Raw genomic sequence first — 19,631 nt, forward strand, 5'->3', positions numbered from 1 at the left:
CATCTCAATTAAAAATAGAAAGATTCTTCTTCTATTGGGTGGTACTTTATGTAGAAGCTTGCTCTCAGCCTTAAATGCATTGTGCACAGCATATAAAGGCATAATATGGCCACTATATTAGGCTATCCAGTTTCCCAGATAAATTTGTAATACATTTCTTGAAGGCACTAAAAACATAATACAATTTATTGCATTTGTTGTGTTCCATGTGGGGATAAAAGCACTCCTCACTATTGAATGGGGTGCAATAATTTGTACTAATGATTCCCTCTATACCCCAACCACCAGTTATAAAATATGGTTAAGGTGAAGGAATCTAAGAAAGTGCAATGTGCCAAGTTAAGAATTCGGGAGAGTAAGCAATTAACAAGGAGATTCTGCATCTTCATTTGAAAGGCGATCCTGTTTGTTCATCCACAAAGCTCGACGTTGCCATATCGCCACCTGCTCAGTTTCCAGTGATTAGCCAAAGCACTGCCCATCAGCTGGCCATTCCAATAATATTTGACAATTTTTTAAAAGTCTGCACCATAAACTTGGTCCCCCGACAGGCAAGAGGAATTGAAGAGCCACTCAACCAGCTATTGATGGCTGGCCTACATGAATGTATCCCAAGGGCCATAATGTATTTCAAGGATGTTTTCCTTTGTTCGGCCAACGCCGGGCATCCACAAAAAACATGAACAAGTGACTCTTGTTTGTACCCAAAGAGGCGACAAAATTGAGCCCTGAACTGCTACTTCCAGGAAGGGGCCATATCCTTGGTTTCCATCGACCCAAAGAGTAAAAGCATTAATTGATGTTTCATTGAATGCATGAAAAATGCAGATAAATACTCCTGTGCTCCGAGTACTTTATATGATGATAATACGTCCCAGGAGTGTCTTCTTTTGGCGAGCATGTTCTCTTCTGTTGTGAGCAACCGTAACTGAATTGCAGCATTTGCCATCCATTAAAACTCTCTCAGAGTCAAGCCCCAGATGTTTTGCAGGCCCAGTTCCTTTATAGAGCTATTTAAATAGGTTCCCCATGGGCCTATAGTACTGCAGCACTGTTGCTCCTCGATTTCACACCAACATAGATTGCTTATAGATCCGGACTCTGCAGCTCGCAGTCTCCAGCAGAGTTTTACGTATGAGTTTATGCTCTGAAATTTGTAATTTTTTTAATCAAATTCTAGGCGTACCTAAGCTGGTGAGTCTGATTTTGGAATCTGGAACACTGATTTGTAGGCCTTCATTGGTATTTGGTTTAAAACAGCTGTTTCTTTGCCCAACATAGTTTCAGCCCAGTTTGTAACTTTTGGCATTAGCTGTGCTGACATTACGGAGAGCAGATGATTGTATGATGGACAGCTCATTTTTTGTTTTATTATCTTAAACCCATGAGTCAAAGATTGTGTCTTTGCTCGTGCAGCGACAAGCGAAGGTCTAAAGGTCAGATTTTGGTCCACTATGAAACCCAAGTATTTGTAAGCAGAAGCAACCTCCACCTTGGTTCCGTTGATGAACCATGAAAAAGGGTTGCGTTTTGAATCCACCAGTCTGACCACTTTGGTTTTGTTCAAGTTCAGTTCCAAACCTTGCTTGACTACGTAACCAGAGAATGCATCAATACTGTGCTGCAGCCCAATTGAAGTTTGACTGATTAAAACTAGATTGTCTGTGTACTGTAGCCATGCAATTGCTTCCAGGGACAAAACGGGCAGATGATTATTTACCGGAGAAAGAGCATTGGCTAGGTCTGCTGGATATAGATAAAAAAGCATAGGGGCGAGGACACATCCTGGCTTTAAACCGTTTAAAGTTTGAATTCTACTGGTAACCTGGCCGCCTTCCCCAATTCTGACATGCGCCCAAGTACCTGAGTATAGTTCCATCATTGCGTTCAACAGGCTACTAGGGAGACCCCAGCTTTTCAATTTATCCCATAGACGAACTTTTGGGACTCAAAGGCCGACTTAAGATCAATAAAACAGGCAAATAGTTGGCTTTTCTTGTGCCTGGACTTAATGCCAAGCAAAGCCAAGGCTGTTAAGTTGGTTGAAGTTCCTATGCTTACTCTGAGGCCAGTCTGACTTCGTGGTAGGAGTTGACACTCATGTACCCAGACCAATAATTGCAACAGCAGACAGGATGCATAGAGCTTTGCTTCGAAATCAATCAAGGCTATCAACCTATAACTAAGAGGAGAGGCAGGGTTGCCAGGCTTATAAATTGGACGGAAGATGTTACCTTTCCAGGTCTCTGGAAGCTGCTTGGTGTCGCAGAGATTGTTAAAAAGGAGCGCCCAATAGTAGGGCCAGAATGTTACATCACCTTTAAATAGGGCATTAGGGATACCACTCTGTCCTGCAGCTCCCTCGGTTTCTAACTTCGTGATAATGCCTATTAGCTGATTGATGTCTATGTCCATGGTAGTGTTGTCTTGCTTGAAGTCGGGAAGGGAGCTGTCTGTTTTCAACTTTACTCAAAAACCAAAGTCAGTTGAAGTTGAGGAACTGTGAATTGAGGGCCGAGGGACCTCTCCAATCCCCTTTTGGTCTGAGGACGAATACAACACTAAGACATGGGCTTCCGAGGAGGCTGTATCAATGGCTGCGTTGCAAATGACGATTTTGCCCATGGGCCAACCCATTCACCAGTTGCCAGAATTTTTTGCTGTTCTTTAGTTTATTGGATATTAGGAGCTTTGACCACAAATCTTCCTAATACTGCTATTTCTTTATTCAGCAGTCTTTCTTATATTGTGAAATCAATGTAAGGAGCTTTGTGTTTCCAGGGTTCTTAGTCATTCGTGCCTCCTTTAGCACTTTGCTGGCCTCACATGAGACTTGATTTTTTAATTTACGCAGAGATCTGTTGTACCATTGATCTTCTTCGATAACACCTTTCGGATTTTTGTTTGCAGCAACTACTGAGCTTAAGGTAGGGATTTTATTAGGAACTTTGTTCAGTAAGGAGTCGCATAGGTGTTGCCATGCCTTCTCCCGTGCTCCTGAACATAATACAAGTTGCTCCTGAGACTCAAATTCTCTCTTGAGCTCTTCAAGTGACTCTGCACTGCGATACACTTCTTCCATCACTTTCTCAATGCCGTGCCCCCTGCCATTTTAACTTCTTTGTGTTGTATGTCATTGGAGCAACGATAATTGTTTGTTATTCGGAGTAGCTTCCATACCCCTCTTAGCTGTATGGTATGTGGAAAGTGGTCGCTTTCTAGACATGCAAGGATGTTGTAGGCGGCAATGAATGGCAGAACTGCTACGTTTATTAGCGTAAAGTAAATTGTTGATTTCATTAAACTACTTGAGAATGTTACGGGTGAGGAAAAGTCTCCCCCTTGGTGCGTCATTAAGCAACAGAGGGCAAGATTTTCAAATCTGTTGTTCAGGTGCAAGCTGTGGTGTTTTTGTCCCTGTTTTGTATAGCCTTTGCTCAGGTCAGCGTTAAAGTCGCCGGACACGATGTGGGTGGCCTCCTTGTACTGCCTCATTAACAGTTTGAGGATGTTTAACAATGTTTCCATGTTTTCTCTATTTTGCTCCTTGTTCAGGTGAATGTACACATTGGTTAATAACAGTGGGGTGTTAACGCCATTTGGCTCCTGAGGTTCCAACTTAATTGGCAGGAACTAGTCTATACTGAGATCAATTTGTCTGAGAGCCCAACTGGTTTTAGTTGACCAAAATATAGTGAGGCCACCTTTGGGATGCCCACATTCTTGGATCTTGACTGAGGAAACATGCCAACCGACATAGCTTGAGATTTGTATAGGTTCTGTACACCAGGTTTCCTGAAGCATGATGATCTAGAATTTCTGTAGAAACGTCAACGCCTCTGCATCTGTTACTATTTGCTTCAAACCATGGCAATTCCAAGCGCATAAGTAAAGGATGTCCTCTATGGCAGTTTCCCATCTAAATCTTTGGTCAGGACCAATTGCTGCTGTGGACCGTAATGGAATGCCACTATGCCCGATTCCAAATTGAAGGCCTGCCAATGAATACTTGATGGCTACTCCCCTGAGGAAGTGAACTTTGATTCCTTACTATGGTTAGATTTTCTCTGCTGCTTGAGGTCACCTCCGCTCCAACTGCTCCTTACAGCACGAAGACCCCCTCACAATGTCGGGTAGCAAGGGGCTAAGATAACAACATAGTTCTTGGCTTTGTAACGTAATGCCCCATGAACTAAAGGTATACCGGTATGCCAGGATTTGATCAATGATAGCTGGAGAGGCCCAAGATGTGCGTGTTGCCTCTTTATTCCTGTGATTCGGGTGCAGAACGAACTCCACTGTCTGCAGCTCAGTTGTAGTAATATGAGCTAGGGGCCGAATTTCCTTTATGAGCTTGATGACTGTTCCTCTATTCAAGATATCAATGCCCATTTTGAATTGTACTGGGGTATAAAGAGGAGTTTGTGGTCACCCAAAGCTTCAGTTTGTAGTAAGGACTGGCCTCCTGGCGGGCTCATTAGTGTCGTAGATTTAAGTTTTGTATCATTCCTTGTGTAATATTTCTTACCAGTGTTTGGCATGATGTTGGCCTATGGAAGCTTTTGTGAGGCCTGACGGTGCTCGATTGCTATAGAAGATTGGGTGTTTTTCCCTGTGAATGAAGGCTTCCCACCCATCGTTGCCCAGTCGGCTCCCTTGGGCAGGGATCTGACCGATGTTAAGATCCACTGCCGGGGGGTTATAAGTCGTGATCTCCTGCTGAACTGGATTTTCAACCCGGCACCCGATGATCTGATATCCTTAAGAAACTGGTTTCAGTGAGATGGGTGACCTCTGAATACAGATACTGCTTGTGTTGAATTGTCCAGGTTGCTCTCCTGCATGGTGTAATGCTGCGTCGGATGAGTACTGCTGTCCTCCAAGTCTCCCTTGATTTTCCCCTCAGGGTCATTGCTCTGTGTACTATTAGCCTTTGCGAATGACTTCCAGACTGTTTTGCTGAGCTACCTTGACCTTCTTCCGAGCTTTCCTTTGTCGTTTCTTTTCCATTTTGGTAAGAGAGACCTCATTTATTGCTGGGGTGTTTGGAGCTTTTCCGACAGGTTCTTCCTTGCCAGGACTTACTGGTTCAGAGCTGGCGTTTTTGCAGCACCCAGATGAACTCTGGTTTTGCTCCAGTTGGAAAGAGCAAATAGCCTGTGGATTTCCATTTTCACTGTCAGCGCCAGTCTTTGAGGTGATTGTCGAGCACCGACCCTTCCCTCCTACAAAGTCCCACCTGACATTTGGGGGCCTGGGCCCTGTCAAGATGTCATTTAGGATTTCAAGTGATCTTGGGCGAGTTGTCTCCTGTAGAAGCACATTGACATAACACTTGCTAGGTGCAATAATGGATCTGGGCCCTTCTTATAGGGCCGTTCAACCCTTGAAGCTTCTTGTCAATACTGGCAATATGCACTGCCAAGACATTGAGTAAGTCCACCTGAGTTTCCTGTTTATCTGCTTGATAATAGATCGCCGCTCACATTGCATCCATGGTCGATAGGAGGGCCTGCCAGGAGGCCTCAGCCTCTCCGGGAGCTGATCGGTCCTCCTTGAGTTTAGCTCCCAAAAATGGATCCACTGGGACTTTTTCCTCCTCTGGAAAGCACAATACTGTACCCGTTGCCTGATCCTGCTTTGCTACGGCACAAAGGCACCATGGGTTAGAGGAAGGGTGTACCTTCATCTCCGCCAATGAGCTGCTGCTACTGGTGGTACGCTGCTTCAGAGTAGCTGGTCGATTTTCCGAATGCTCCTCCCCTCCTTGCACAGTATAGGTGTTAGATGATCGGGCCACCTTAGTGAGACATGAGACAGTGACGCAAGTGTCAGAGAGATCGATTAGAGGTAGTTCATGCATCATTATGTGATTACTGATACTCCCCCCCTTCCCCTGCAGGGATTGCTGTAATAGCAATTCTTGCTATACTTGTGGGGACTGTGGAAGGGAGTTCTGGCTCCAGTTATTCCAATTGCTAAGATTTAAAGTGGAGAAGGAGTCCTGTTGGTTACCAGTGTGTACTTCCGCCGTGGTTATAACTACTGGGCGCTTGGTGTGCTGCTGTGGAAGCTTTCCCTATCAGGAGAGGGCCTCTCTACTGCAGCAGGGGTCGCTCAAGTAACAACATCCGTATGCAGTGCAACCAACTGTGTGCCATTGAGAGCTGGGATAGACTTGTCTGCTGGCTTAACAGGAAGTAGGTGATTTTGTATCCCTCTTTCTTAAGGTGTCCATCTAGTTTACTTGTGATGTTAACTGGTTCCTTGGCTGCAGTTGGGTTGGTGGAAGAGTTCCACTCAGAGGAGTCATTCGATTGGACCACTAGGTCCGTTGGTCCTGGGGAGCTTTGCCTTAACTTCTTTGCCGTTTTTCTCCTCCCAGAGTTAACGTCATCCTTGCTCCTCTACTTTTTTTTGCTGGTAGTGGGTGTTTATACAACCAGGCTGAGGTTGAGTGCCTGTGCCAGTGCCTGCAATGAGGAGATGAGGTACTTGACACCTTCCCTTGGCAGCTTTCCTTAGGCACAAGCCGCACCGGACTAACGCCTACTGCTTCCGCGCACAAGGTTGCTGCGGCCTAGAGCCCTAAGGTGGCTTGCACCCTCTAGGAGTGTCCTTGGCTGCAAGGTTTGGTGTACTGGGGTTGCACATTGATGCTTAGACATCCTCCTGGTCTGTGTTGGACCTGGTGCTGTGCTGGTATGAATTGATGCTTAACGCTTAATTCACGCACTTCTGGCTTCGAGGTCTGGTGAAGTTCCTGTAAACCTGGCACACGCCTCTGCACCTCAGTCTACTGGAGGGCAGAGGGTGGAGGGCATAGAGCGTAGGGCTTCGCCACGTCTGATAAGCAGGGGTTTCAATGTTGGTCCTCTTACCCTCTTGCTTTCCCTCTGTCACCACGTAATGCCTGGGTCCAAGCACTGTGTTGCAGTCCCACTGACTGGGGCATGGACTTAACCAGCAACTGACTGGGGTTGAGTGAGGACTTGGGCACCTGACCACCTCACATCTCCACCCCTCACCCATATTGCCTCACCTTCAACTCTCCTCGAATCACCGCAAGTTGCTAGGTGCTGGCTGGCTGGGTGCTGGGTACTAGATGTGGGCTTAGAAGCAGACCCCTATGTTGCCTGTTGCGTCAGACCAATCAATTAATCAGTCATTCTAAGCAGCTCCAAGGCAGGTCTGGGGCGGCCCGACCGGGCAGTTCAAGTGTACAGGGCTGGGGGGCCAAATCGGGCTCAAAAGGACTTGTGGCTCCAGCTCACGGCCCACAGCTCCAAGTTGGCCGGGGATGAGGCGTTGAGGCTGGGGACAGGCTCTGTCCCCTGTACCTCACCTTTCGCTTGGTGTGCCTGACTTGGCGTGTCCTGTGTTCCGGTGACTACCACTGTGCACCTACTTGCGGCCTCCTCGCTGCTGCTCCTCAGCTGCTGCTCCTCAGCCGAGCACCACCCAGAACTGGCGGCACAGACGACTCTGATCAGACACTCAGATGCTCAAAGTATGTGTTGAAATGGAGCGATGCCCTTCTTCCCGTTGGGCCGGGCCACCAACTCTTCCGCACTTGCTCAATGGAATTCCTGAGTTGTCAGTAACTGTCACGCCACCCTGGGGCGAGGATCAGTGCACATTCTTCCTCCTTGGGGGGTAAGGGCCAGCCGGCAAGATTCCTGGGGGTGCTCGATGCACTCAATCCTCCACCTGAAGTGGCAAAAAGTTGCTGGGGCAGAAGTACCTGCCTGTAAACTTTGTGTGCAGGCTTCTCTCCCCAGGAGGATTAATGCACCCAGCGGCCTTGGAGCCAACGGGGTAGACAAGAGCGTGCTCATTTCCCGAGGCATAAGGTCAGATAGGCTGGTAAAGTACTTCCAGTTGGAAAAACGACACTGAGGACCGTTTTTTAATTATTTGTATGCAGGTAATAGGATATTGTTTCTGAAATAATAAACATAACAGTTATCTGAAGAGAAGCAACAGTCTTAATGGTTAACTGGGATATATCTACCGTTGGTTTAGTTCGAGGCGGAGATCAGGCAATGGCATGGCAGTCCAAGCTGGGGGTTTAGTTAAATGGTTTTAGATACCTAGGCATATACATGATAACTGCTCCCATGTTATGCTGGAAACCTAATATTACACCCCAAAGTGAGATATCATTCAAGGTCCGTTATGGCTGGAATGCTCTGGTGATTAATCTGATGGGCAAAATGACTGAATTGTTGAGGCTCCTTTATGATGTGCAAAATTACTAATTTGTAATTCCCTAGCATCCCAAATACCAGTTGTCAATGACCGGCTGTTCTATGAAAGTAATGGCCCTGTCTTCCCACCTCGAATTTGATCTCCTCAATAGTGTAGACCTTTATGGACTTCTTATGTGGCTGCCTGACACCAGACTCTCTCCCACCAGTTAACACAATTATTCTGGACTGCTAGTACAAAGCAGTTATGTGAGTAGGATGGGCGGTAAACTAACTCAGAAAACCCCACTGTTTTATTGTGGTTATGTAGGTGTGGCCCAAATAGTAAGTTGCAACAGAAAATAACATTCATGACCTATCTGGCACAAGTCATGGTATTGTAAGCATTTGCAAACAGGGTTGCCTCATGAAGATCCCATAGCAGTACCTGTTAGCTGCCAAATCCTGCATGTACACTGCTGCACTAATTACATGAGCTGAAACCAGGTATACTTTGCTCAGAACTCATAGCTTTTATCTCCACCCACTCGGACAGAGACTAATGATTTCCTGGCATCCATACACAGGCAGACGCTGCCTTTATGATAATGGCAAATGTGCTGCATATCTTCTGCCCTGCAGCATGAATTCTCCTGCTCTTCATCACTGGAAAAATCTATACAAGGTGGATATCTTTCTCTCAATCCCTAAAAAATAATTTAAAAAAATCACCCAATTAGTAACAACATGAAAAACTGGTCTTACTCTAGTGGTTTAGATTTACTAAATAAGTGTGGTGTATAAGCCTTAGTATTAGCCAAGGTTAAGAAGATCTCCATTACTGGTAAATGGAATCCGGGAGCAAGAGCAGAAGTTGCTGCAAGGAAGCGTAGGGTTCTTCAGATGCAATTTCAAATATTAACAATGTCCAGGTGTAAGTGGACAGGTGCATGTTGATTACTACTGCATCCCTAAACCATGTCCATTACTAACCAATGTGATAAAAGGGGATATCAAATGGTGAAATCAATGTCTTTGTAGTGTATGAAGCAAGCTTTAAAAATCTTGTTTGCCCCTGAAAGGAATTTGCTTACTTTCTCGCTGCCAACTCTTTTTCCAGAGGATTTGTAGGAGGAGATTGTTCCTCAGACACAAGAGTATGCATTTTATTGAGCCCTTGCATTCAAGGGCTTTGGACTATTTAGGTCTCTGGTGGCCTAGGAGGCCTCTCAGCAGGTCTCTTCTTCCAAAATGTTAAAGTTAACCTCTAGGAGATAATATTTATACCCTGAAGTTTCAGTTGACTTGGTTGATGGCAATGCCTAGCAGTCAAAGAGGCACTCAATGTTAATAGCATCATTGATACGATATCACTGAAGGTAACTTCCTCAACAGTGAAGGGAATCTCAAAGTCTTCTGGGACCTGAAGTTCTAGAAAGGTACAAGAAGGCCCCAGTCATGTCCACATTTCTCCATTCTTCCTCTTTCATGTGCCAGGTAAAGCGGCGGCATGCTCTGAGGTGCAAGAAACCCCTCCTCGTAGCAGCATTTAGGGCTACAACTCAGATACACCCTCTGAAGCAGAGTGCTTTCAGGAAGCTTCCCACTTGCTTCTGATATATTGTGGCAATAAGCAGCATCCTGCAAGACAAGGAAAGACTACAGAGAAGGTGAGGGCTCTTTGCCAATTTCTGCTTCCCACATAGGGACAAAGCACTAAAGTTGAAGGCCTGCTGTTTGAGGACAAATGAAAAGGCAGGAAAAGAATGTGAAACTACCTCTCTTAATCCTTTCAGTTTTTTACTGAAAAATGTACAAAAAAAAGTACGACCTCATTACGACTTTGCCGGTCTTTTTACAAGCCCGCCAAAGCCGCGGGCACCAAATGACCACCAGTGCTGGCGGTCTTAAAACCATTGCAGTACGACTGCTGTCAGATTTCCGCCCGAAAGTGGGAGGAAATCGGACAGCAGTCGTGCAGGCGGTCGGCGGGGAAGAGGCGGTTACACCGCCAGCACCGCCATGCCAAAAGGACACAGCACACCGTATTACGATCCGTAGTACGGCATGGCAGTGTCCTCTCAGACAACCTTCTTGACGGATCGTCCGACAGGGGTGGGGTGTGTCGTGAATGGGAGGGGATATGGGTGCGTGTATTTTGGTAAATGCGGATGGACGGGGTGAGTGCATGTGTGCGATGCAGAAGGGGGGAACAAATGGGTCTATGCGGTGCGGAGTGGGGGGTGTGAATGGATGCATGCAGGTGGGGAAGGAGTGAATACATACGTGTCAGCGGTGTCTGTGTATGTATGTATGCATGTAGGTCAGTGTGAATGGGTGTGTATGTCACGTTTACGTGTGGGGGGGGGTGTGTGTGTGTAGAAGTGTGTAAGTGCATGCGTGCAGGTATGTGGAAGTGTGTGCAAGTGTATCCTGATGACAGGAATGCTTATTCCTGTCACCAAGATGCAAGACTGCCAGCTTTATCTGGAGGTGCGACTGCCAGAAAAATGAAAGAAGTCTCCTGCTTCATAATACCGCAAGCGGTATTACTGCGTCTGCCGTGCTGGAGGTGCTCACCGCTAGATCGGTGGACTGCAGAAAAGCAGTGGGACGGGTGGAGTATCAGCAGTTTGGCTTCAGCCAAACCTCCGAACTTGTAATTTGGCGGTCTTCACCAGTGAGACTGCCATTGCTGCCCTGGCGGTCTTCAGACCTCCAGGGTCGTAATGAGAGCCATAGACTTCCATCGGACAACAGGACTCTGTACTGGTACAAATGCGAGTACTGAAACTTTTGATGTGCTTTTGCAATGGGATCATGAAATTATGTTGTGACTGTTCAAAGCACACATTAAGTTAACTTTATGAAGTGTAGGAAGGTTCTGATCTAGCCCAAGAATCCTAAACTTCTCCTATTTATTTGGGTTGCTCTTTTAAGTCAATTTTGGGACTCTATTCCTGTTTACACCTATTGTTAATAACAGGATGCAGCACAAACCCATTGCTTTTCTGGGATAACAAAACAATGTGCATGACCTTATGGTATCAGCCTGTTAATCTTAAAGAGGAGCTCTTCTAAACACTCGTGGACTGTACCACTTCCAGGTACTAAATGTCAACTGCACACTGCTGACCTGGTTTGTGACTACATTCTTTTACTGAATATTTCTTGGAAGTGTGGCTTCCTGTCTCTGGGAAGATCATCAAGTTATCTCTGCATAGATCTCACTGGGATCTGATGTATCTAGCTATTAAAATGGAAATACTTGCCAGTTTTATGGTGGTTTTCTGCCCCACAAACTCCATTCCCCTTTCCTCTGTAACCAGGGAAGCTGCTGACATTGGAGCACATGGATTCTGTTTCCTTTTCAGTGAGATGTTCAATGAATCAGGAAGAGGACACATCCTTAACAAAAGTAGGACTTATTCCATTTCTGTTGCAGGCTTCAGGAAACAATGGATGAAGTGGATTTGATAATCCGACTACAGTTATGTGTTTAAAAGTTCATAGATGTTTGTGTTTAACATACTTATGAGAGAGTTGAGGTATGAGACTCCCTGGCCAAAACATCATGGAAAGTAATAACATTATTACTTGACGAAATCATTGATACACAGTTCACTGGAAAGGTGGGTGAAATGCAAGAGATATGTCAGCTGATGTCCCGGAGTACAAAATTTAGGCACAGAAGGGAATGATTCTTTGAGTGGTGATACAACTTTACATTTCTTTTCCTGGGTGACTTCCTGCAAAGCAAAATTCTTTTTTGATAGGTCTCTGAAACTGTTAATTTCCTTGCACACAACCTCTTCCATAGCAGAAAACATAGAAGGCCTTCAGAATATCTTGACACCAGTGACCCAGAGTACGTGGTTGATGGGACTTGCCTACCTCTATGTAAAGGAGCCCTTGCCGTCAAAAGATTTAGTAACAGCACGCTACTCAAAGACAAAAGTTGCTTGCTTCTTGTCTCAATATTAAACAAACCGGCTGCTAGCAAGCCCTTTTTCGATGAAGGAAAATACTATCACAGGAGCATGGTAGTCTATGGTAGTAGAGCTGTTTTTTTCTATTTTCCCTTTCAGGAATGGCCAATGGGGGCAGCTCATCGTCTCACATAAAATATGAGCCTCCAAAGCAGACATGAATGCTGAGAACTAGAGCAAACCTCTGAAACACAGTACTTTCTGGACTATTCCAGTATGCAACAAAGCAGAAATTACTCATAAACCTGTAGGTTTGTCCTCAACATCTCTAGATACAAAGAGAACCGTTTGTGTGTGCTTTCTGGAGACACCAAAGAGAGCGCATAATTGTTCTTCGTGGATTTCTTTCTCCTACAAAAGGCATTGGTTAAAAAGCAGTAAAAAAAACAAAAAAAACAAAAAAAACAAAAAACAAAGACAGAGGTTCTTTTTAGTGAATACAAATTTTAAATATCAGCCTTCACCCCAAGATGCTGAATGATGAAACAAAAAAGGAATAAAAAAATGTAAAGATATCAGATTTTATTATCAAGGAAACCTCATTGTCAGTGATTCTATTCACAGGAGCTGAATAATCTTAACGGGCCACATCTCTGTAACATGAAGTAACCGAACTACTGGCTCCCTTGAAACAGAATTGGTGCCTTTCAGCTCTTAAGATGCTACCCACCTATCTTCGTTTCCTGCATTTACTTTCCTTTTTTCCTTTTATATAGTGGCTAGGAAAGGTCAATTCTGCCTTCTTTATTTTCGAATTAGGTCAATTTTCCTAGCGGAAGTGTTCTGGAATCCCACGCATGGAACAACATATTTAATATTTTAGGATTATCTTTGCAGAAGGCGTAGTAGCTCCTTGACCTGCACCAGAGTGCGATATTTTGCTATAAATGTATCAAACATACACTCACCTTTCTGGGGGAACGTTCTCGGTGATACTGCTGTGGCGTCTCTGCATTTTCTGGCAAACCTTAAAATGAAATAGCATATTAGAGGACCCAGTAAGTGGTACTGCAAACAATGTACTAACTAGCAAATCGCAGAAGATATTCATTATCTTGGTCAATATGAACCAAAGACATTCTATAGTGCCACTATAGTTGTAAACTGTATTAGTATTGCTTTACTTTGCTCCCCACGTTTACCTTGTCGTTGTGCTACACATCATATCTTCTATAACAAAGAGGGATGGGTAAACCGAGAGATTGGCCCTACGCTTGCACCCACCAAGTCAGTTTTCCTAACTGACACAAATTACAACAATTACTTTGGGGAGGAATCAAATCTAGAAAGCAAATTCAATCACAAGAAGATATAAAAAAATATAAGCCTTTTTTTTTATATAAAAGGACGTGACATCAATATAGAAATTCAAAACAACTACATAAACATATACATGCATCCTAGGAATAGCCCAATTTATTTGGATTATACATATACATTAATTAATAATTAATCCGGATCACTATATGAAATTAGTCTAATGGAAGTTCCCATAGAACTATTCCTCAAGATTGTGGCTGTTCAATCCTTGCACTGAAGTAGCCAATTCAGTATAGGGGCTACCAAAGTCCCCTCCCCCCCAAAAAAAAAAAAAAAAAAAAAAAAAAAAAAAACACAAGCACCAAAGAATAGCAAAAATGAAAGACATAGGCCCTCATTATGACTCCGGTGGTAAATCCTGCTTACGGCCACGCTGACGGATGGCAACTTACCACCGCGGCGGCAGATATCCGTTCACCATAGTATGAAACACACTAATCCGACAGAATACATACACAAATCCGCCAGCCCAAAGGTCAGCGATAAAGTGGCAGTATCAAAACCCACACCATTACGCCAACAGATCAACGCCCATCACATTATGGCCCACGAATCACCACAGAGGACATTCAACAGCGGTAAACCATTGGAGGTACATACCGGCGTGCTCACAATGGACACCCACAAACAAAACATCACCACATTGGACAATTCAAACAACACACACCTGACACCCATACAAAAACCACACCCACACCACTATAAAACACACACGCCCACATTACCCGCAACCCTTTACGAATACCAATAAGAGCCACCAGACTGACACCAAGACCACTGAGACAACTAGATACACACACCACATACACCCCTCAAGCGCCCCACTTCACACACCCCAACACATTACCCAACACACCCTCACCAACACTCATCACATAACACCCATGGCACCACAAAGGCACCCCCATTTCACTGGGGAGGAGTTAAGGGTCATGGTGGAGGAAATCGTCAGGGTAGAGCAACATCTATTTGGAGCACAGGTGCAGCACATATCAATAGCCAGGAAGATGGAGCTATGGTGGAGAATCATGGACAGGGTCAACGCCGTGGGACAGCACCCCACAACAAGGTACGACATCAGGAACAGGTGGAATAACCTACAGGGGAAGGTATGTTACATTGCAGCAAGACACCAGCTCACTATCCAGAGGACTGGTGGTGGACCCCCTACCTCCTCCCCCACAACTCAAAGCATGAGAGGAACAAGTTTTGGCAATACTGCATCCTGAGGGCCTAGCCGGAATCGGATGAGGACTGGACTCTGGTAAGTCAACTTCCATCATATACCCTCACCCCCATCACTCCACTCCATCCCACACACTCCACCATCACATCTCATTAATCCCAATGCCAAGCCCTGCATGCTGTTCCGATGCATGGACACCCCTCACAGCCCTGCAAGGACACTCCTCACTAAAGCATGCATAGCATAGGGAAACCAACAATTCCACCATACACAAGTATAAGCTAGCAGGGCAACACGAACCATAGATGGGAAACCAGGGATGTACAATGGGTCACAAACACGAACCATAATACATCATTTACATCCCCACAGGTACCCCTGCCAGTGTCACTGGAGAGGAGGTGCCAGCCCTATCCAGTCCCTCAACAGAAGAGGCCCACAGTGATGACAGTAACTCTGGTCTTCAGGATCTGGACGATCTACCTGGCCCCTCAGGGACCACTGGACAGCCGGTTACCTAAGCCCAGTCACAGAGCCTCCCCCCTACAGAAAACACCACGGCACCCCAACCAGTGTACACCTCTCCCCAAGACAACCAGGGACCTGGGGTCAGTGGCAGTGGGCACAAGGTACAGGGGACAGATGCATAGGCCAACAGGGAAACTGGGAGGACTGCTGTGTGCCGGGGGGAGGACAGGACCAGGGAACCGACTCTCCAGGAGGCACTCTCCGAGATCCTGAGACCCTATCAACAGTCCCAGGAAACGATGGTCCAGATCCTAGACAACATGCAGAACAGGCAGCTGCAGGAGGGACAGTATCAGGGGATCAGGGAGGACTTGCAGACCTTCAAGAACACCCTTTTCTCCATAGCAGGGGTGCTACCAGACATGGCCAACATTATGAGGGTGTCACACCAGCGGGCCCCTGCCACTAGCCAGTCATCTGAACAGCCTTCCACCTCTGCTGCCACTAGTGGCCAGGAGGCCCCGCCACAGGACCCACAGGCCACCGGCACCCTTACCCCTGCAGAAGGTGAACCACGCCGCAAACGTTCCCTGCGATCCAGTCAGAAGCCAGAGACACTTGCCAAGACCCCCACCAGGAAATTAGACTCTCCTGATTGTCCCCCTTGTGTCCCACTCAGTCACCCTGTCCACCTTGAACTGCCATTGCCCCCCTTCCTATGTCCCCTATGCACCTGTGCCAAGAACAGACTGGAACAATACCCTGGACTTTTCTCTATCATCACCCCATCCCATTGCACTTCCCCCTCTATATGTTACTACTACAATAAACACCCTTTGATATAAATCGGTGTCAAGTATGTCATTTATTTCAAATATGTATTGATTGAAACAGGTACAACCATTGCAAATGAACTGTATATAGAATGAGCATAGAATCAATGACGTGTAGCTGGCTGTTGTGATCACACCAGGAGTATTTGTCAAATCACCAACATCTGCAAAATGAATAGCCAGAGGTAACAGTAAGTGGGCATAGAGTGGGAAATACCACCATGCCAATGCCACACCGAATACAACCAAAGTCATTGAAATGTAAAGTTGCACTGTCTCACCTGTGGGTCATTGGAAGTACTGACGGATCACAGATGTGCTGTTGTCCACATCCTCATCCTCTGCCTCCTCATCCTTACTGTCCACAGGGTCCACTGCTGCCACAGGGGCATCTCCAGTCTCCTTCTCCTACAGAAAAGGTACAAGGCGTCTGAGGGCCAGATTGTGCAACATGCAGCATGCCACGACTATCTGGCAGACCTTCTTGGGTGAGGAGCACAGGGATTTACCTCTCAGATGGAGGCACCGGAACCTGGCCTTCAGGAGGCCAAAGGTCCTTTCAATGATCCTTCGGGTTCACCTATGTGCCTCATTATAATGTTCTTCTACCCTTGTCCAGGCATTCCTCACAGGGGTCAGCAGCCATGATAGGTTTGAGTACCCAGAGTCACCTGCACATATTGAGGCACAACATTTAGCCACAGACCATCCTATATGGCCAACACCATAGGCAAACACCAACATATACTGGGTGGGAACCAAGGCTCACCTATTAGCCACACCCTGTGCCTCTGTAGTTGGGACATCACATTTGGGATGCTGCTATTCCTCAGGACCAAGGCATCATGCACCGACCCTGGATACTTAGCACTGACGTGGGAGACATACTGGTCCGCCAAGCACACCATCTGCACATTCATGGAGTGGAAACTCTAACGATTCCAGAACACCTGTTCATTCTGGCGGAAGGGCACAAATGCAATATGTGTTCCGTCAATCGCACCTATTATATTGGGGATATGTCCCATTACATGAAACCCAGCCTTCACAGAGGCCAAATCCTCAACCTGGGGGAATGCAATGTAGCTGCACATGTGTTTTATCAGGGCAGAGAACACTCTTGTCAGCACTATTGAGAACGTTGGCTGTGACATTCCTGCTGCTAAGCCCACTGTCACATGGAAAGAACCAGTTGCCAGGAAATGGAGAACTGATAGCACTTGCACAAGAGGGGGGATTCCAGTGGGCTGGTGGATAGCAGATATCAGGTCAGGCTTCAATTGGGCACACAGCTCTGTGATTGTGGCCCTGTCCAATCTATAGGTGAGGATAATGTGCCTGTCCTCCAGAGTAGCCAAGTCCACCAGGGGTCTGTACACGGGTGTATGTCTCCATCTCCTATTCATCCGCAGCAGTAGGTATCTAAGGAACAAAAGAGTGAGGAGGCTGTCACAAACTTAACAATGGAGCCACAACAGTAGATCACAGTCTGTAAACATGTAATGGGACAGTGCAATTTGTCAAGTATGTGCCTATTTATCTTGTGACGCAGCATTATTCCATAGGTCTGTTCCCCCTCCCTCAAAAAGGGTGTCCACCTGTCCTGTGTGGAGGGACAGGTGGAAGTGAGGTAATGCGGCTGACGTTGTGCGCCGTGGCTGTAGGCGGCCGGGAACCGCCGTGCAACTCCTCATTGGTTATAATTGGGCCCTATGGGGGTACAGTGGCCAGTGGTGATCTACGCCAGAGGTGACGGTATAGCCGCCGCAGACATGATCGCCATTTTCTATCATATTCCTCACTTCTTTCCTGACCTTCCATAGGAGAGGACCTACACTGCATGTGCCTCCGTGACCTGAGTCTAGAACCTACCATGGCTCGTGTGACCGAGGAAAGGGCTCCAGCGTTCACTTCTGAGGAGTTAGAGAGATTGGTGGATGGGGTCCTACCCCAGTACGGACTGCTGTATGGGCCTCTACACCAACAGGTGAGTACACTGTGGGAACGATGCATGTGGCTTGAATGAATGGAGTGGTGTGTGTGAAGGCATTGGGTAAGGGGGAGGGTGGAAGTTCTCTTGGCGGTGTACACGTTGTGTGCTGGGCTATGTGTGTGCCAGAGGTGATGCAAAAGGGTATGGTGGGTCATTCGTGTTACTGGCTGGACTGTTTGTCTAATGGTGTTCTCCTGTCTGTATTGCCTCTGCAGATCATCGCCCATCAAAAGAAGGGCATTTGGCGTGCTATCCCCAAGGAGGTGTGGACCGTGGGGGTCTATGTCAGGCGGAGCACCCACTGTAGGAAATGGTGGGAGGACCTGAGACGCTGGGCACAGAAGATCGCGGAGGCCCAGCTGGGGTTGGCCTCCCGACAAGGAAGGGGTGCCCGTCTGACCCTGAACCCCCCAGGATGGCCCGCATACTGGCGGTGGCCTATCCAGAGCTAGATGGGCGCTTGAGGGCATCACAGGAGCCACAAGGGGGTGAGTACAGGGGCTATCATTACAACGTACGGCTGGTGGAGTGGTATCCGGGTGGTGGTTGTGTTAGTGGGTGCCCCTAGGCCAGGCAGCAGCGTAGGTCCTCTGGTGGCTAAGGGTCTGAAGGGGAAATACTGCCTACCTAGCTTGTTAGCATCCACTACTGGTCAGGGCCGAGTGGGTCCCAGTTGTGCTGCAGTTGGCGGTGTGTGCTCCTCCTCATGCCTTGGTGGCTAGCAATATCACTGGTAGTGCAATGCATAGTGCCCTATGTGTGAGGGTGCTGTGTACACCAACGGTGGTGTTGGTGCAGTTGCTGACCCAGTGTATCCTTTGTCTCTCTCCCCCCTTTCTTGTTTTGTCATCCTTTCCTTATATGCATTAGCATCATCTGGCAGAGGAGCAGAGGCACCAGCGACAAAAGGAGCTGCATCTCACAGGACCCTGGAGGGAGAGTCCACCAACGCTGAGCGCACCAGTGGGACGGAGGGGGAGGGGACACCATGATGGAGACTGGAGGGGGCAACACAGACTCAGATACCTCTTCCGATGGGAGCTCCCCAGGTACAGCTGCCACCCCTGTACCAGCATCACCCTCCTAGCAGCCCCTCAGCGAGTTGCCTGTGCCCGCTCACTCAGGAGGGTGGCCATCTCCTTCACCCCAGGCATCTCAGGCCCTGCCCAAGTGAGCCCTGCTGCCCTATTGACCTCCGGAAGATTCATCTCTTCACGGCAGTCAGCCATTGTGAATGCCATCCAGGGGCTGGCAGCCCAGATGCAGCAATCAAATGCATTCCTGGAGGGCATTCACGGTGGATTGGCGGCCCAAGAGAGATTGATCCAGGCTCTGGCCTCCTCTCTGATGGCAGATGGCCATTGTTCCTGTTTCAACCACCCCCCTCCAACTTCCACTTCCCAGTCCCATTCTCCTCAACCCCAACCCATCCCAAGCACAGAGCCAGACGAGCATGCACACAAGACCACACCCAAGAGTGTCACAGGCAAAGACAAGCACCACACTTCATCCCATAGGTACTCACACAAACACCATCTAGTTGCAGACACAACATCCACTATTTCCACTGTCTCCCCCTCCTCCTCCTCCTCCTCCTCCTCCTTCTCCTTTTCCTCCACCTCCACCTCCCACCCAGTTATGTCTACACTCACA

The 19,631-nt window shown here is 47.1% G+C and overlaps 1 protein-coding gene across 5 annotated transcripts in view; it reads right to left on the reverse strand.

The window, feature by feature from the left end:
- Positions 1-19,631, reverse strand: part of RNFT2 (ring finger protein, transmembrane 2) — a 253,869-nt gene that overhangs the window by 168,089 nt on the left and 66,149 nt on the right. For 4 of the 5 annotated variants that reach the window (XM_069214511.1, XM_069214509.1, XM_069214507.1 and 1 more), the window contains one exon: positions 13,087-13,145. The exons of the other annotated variant lie outside the window; for it this stretch is intronic. In XM_069214511.1, coding sequence (XP_069070612.1) covers positions 13,087-13,133 — 47 coding nt within the window. In that variant the 5' untranslated portion in view covers positions 13,134-13,145. The remainder of the gene's footprint in view (positions 1-13,086; positions 13,146-19,631) is intronic. 5 annotated transcript variants of the gene reach the window in all.

This window comes from Pleurodeles waltl, chromosome 11, assembly GCF_031143425.1.
Source record: "Pleurodeles waltl isolate 20211129_DDA chromosome 11, aPleWal1.hap1.20221129, whole genome shotgun sequence".
Classification (NCBI taxonomy): domain Eukaryota; kingdom Metazoa; phylum Chordata; class Amphibia; order Caudata; family Salamandridae; genus Pleurodeles; species Pleurodeles waltl.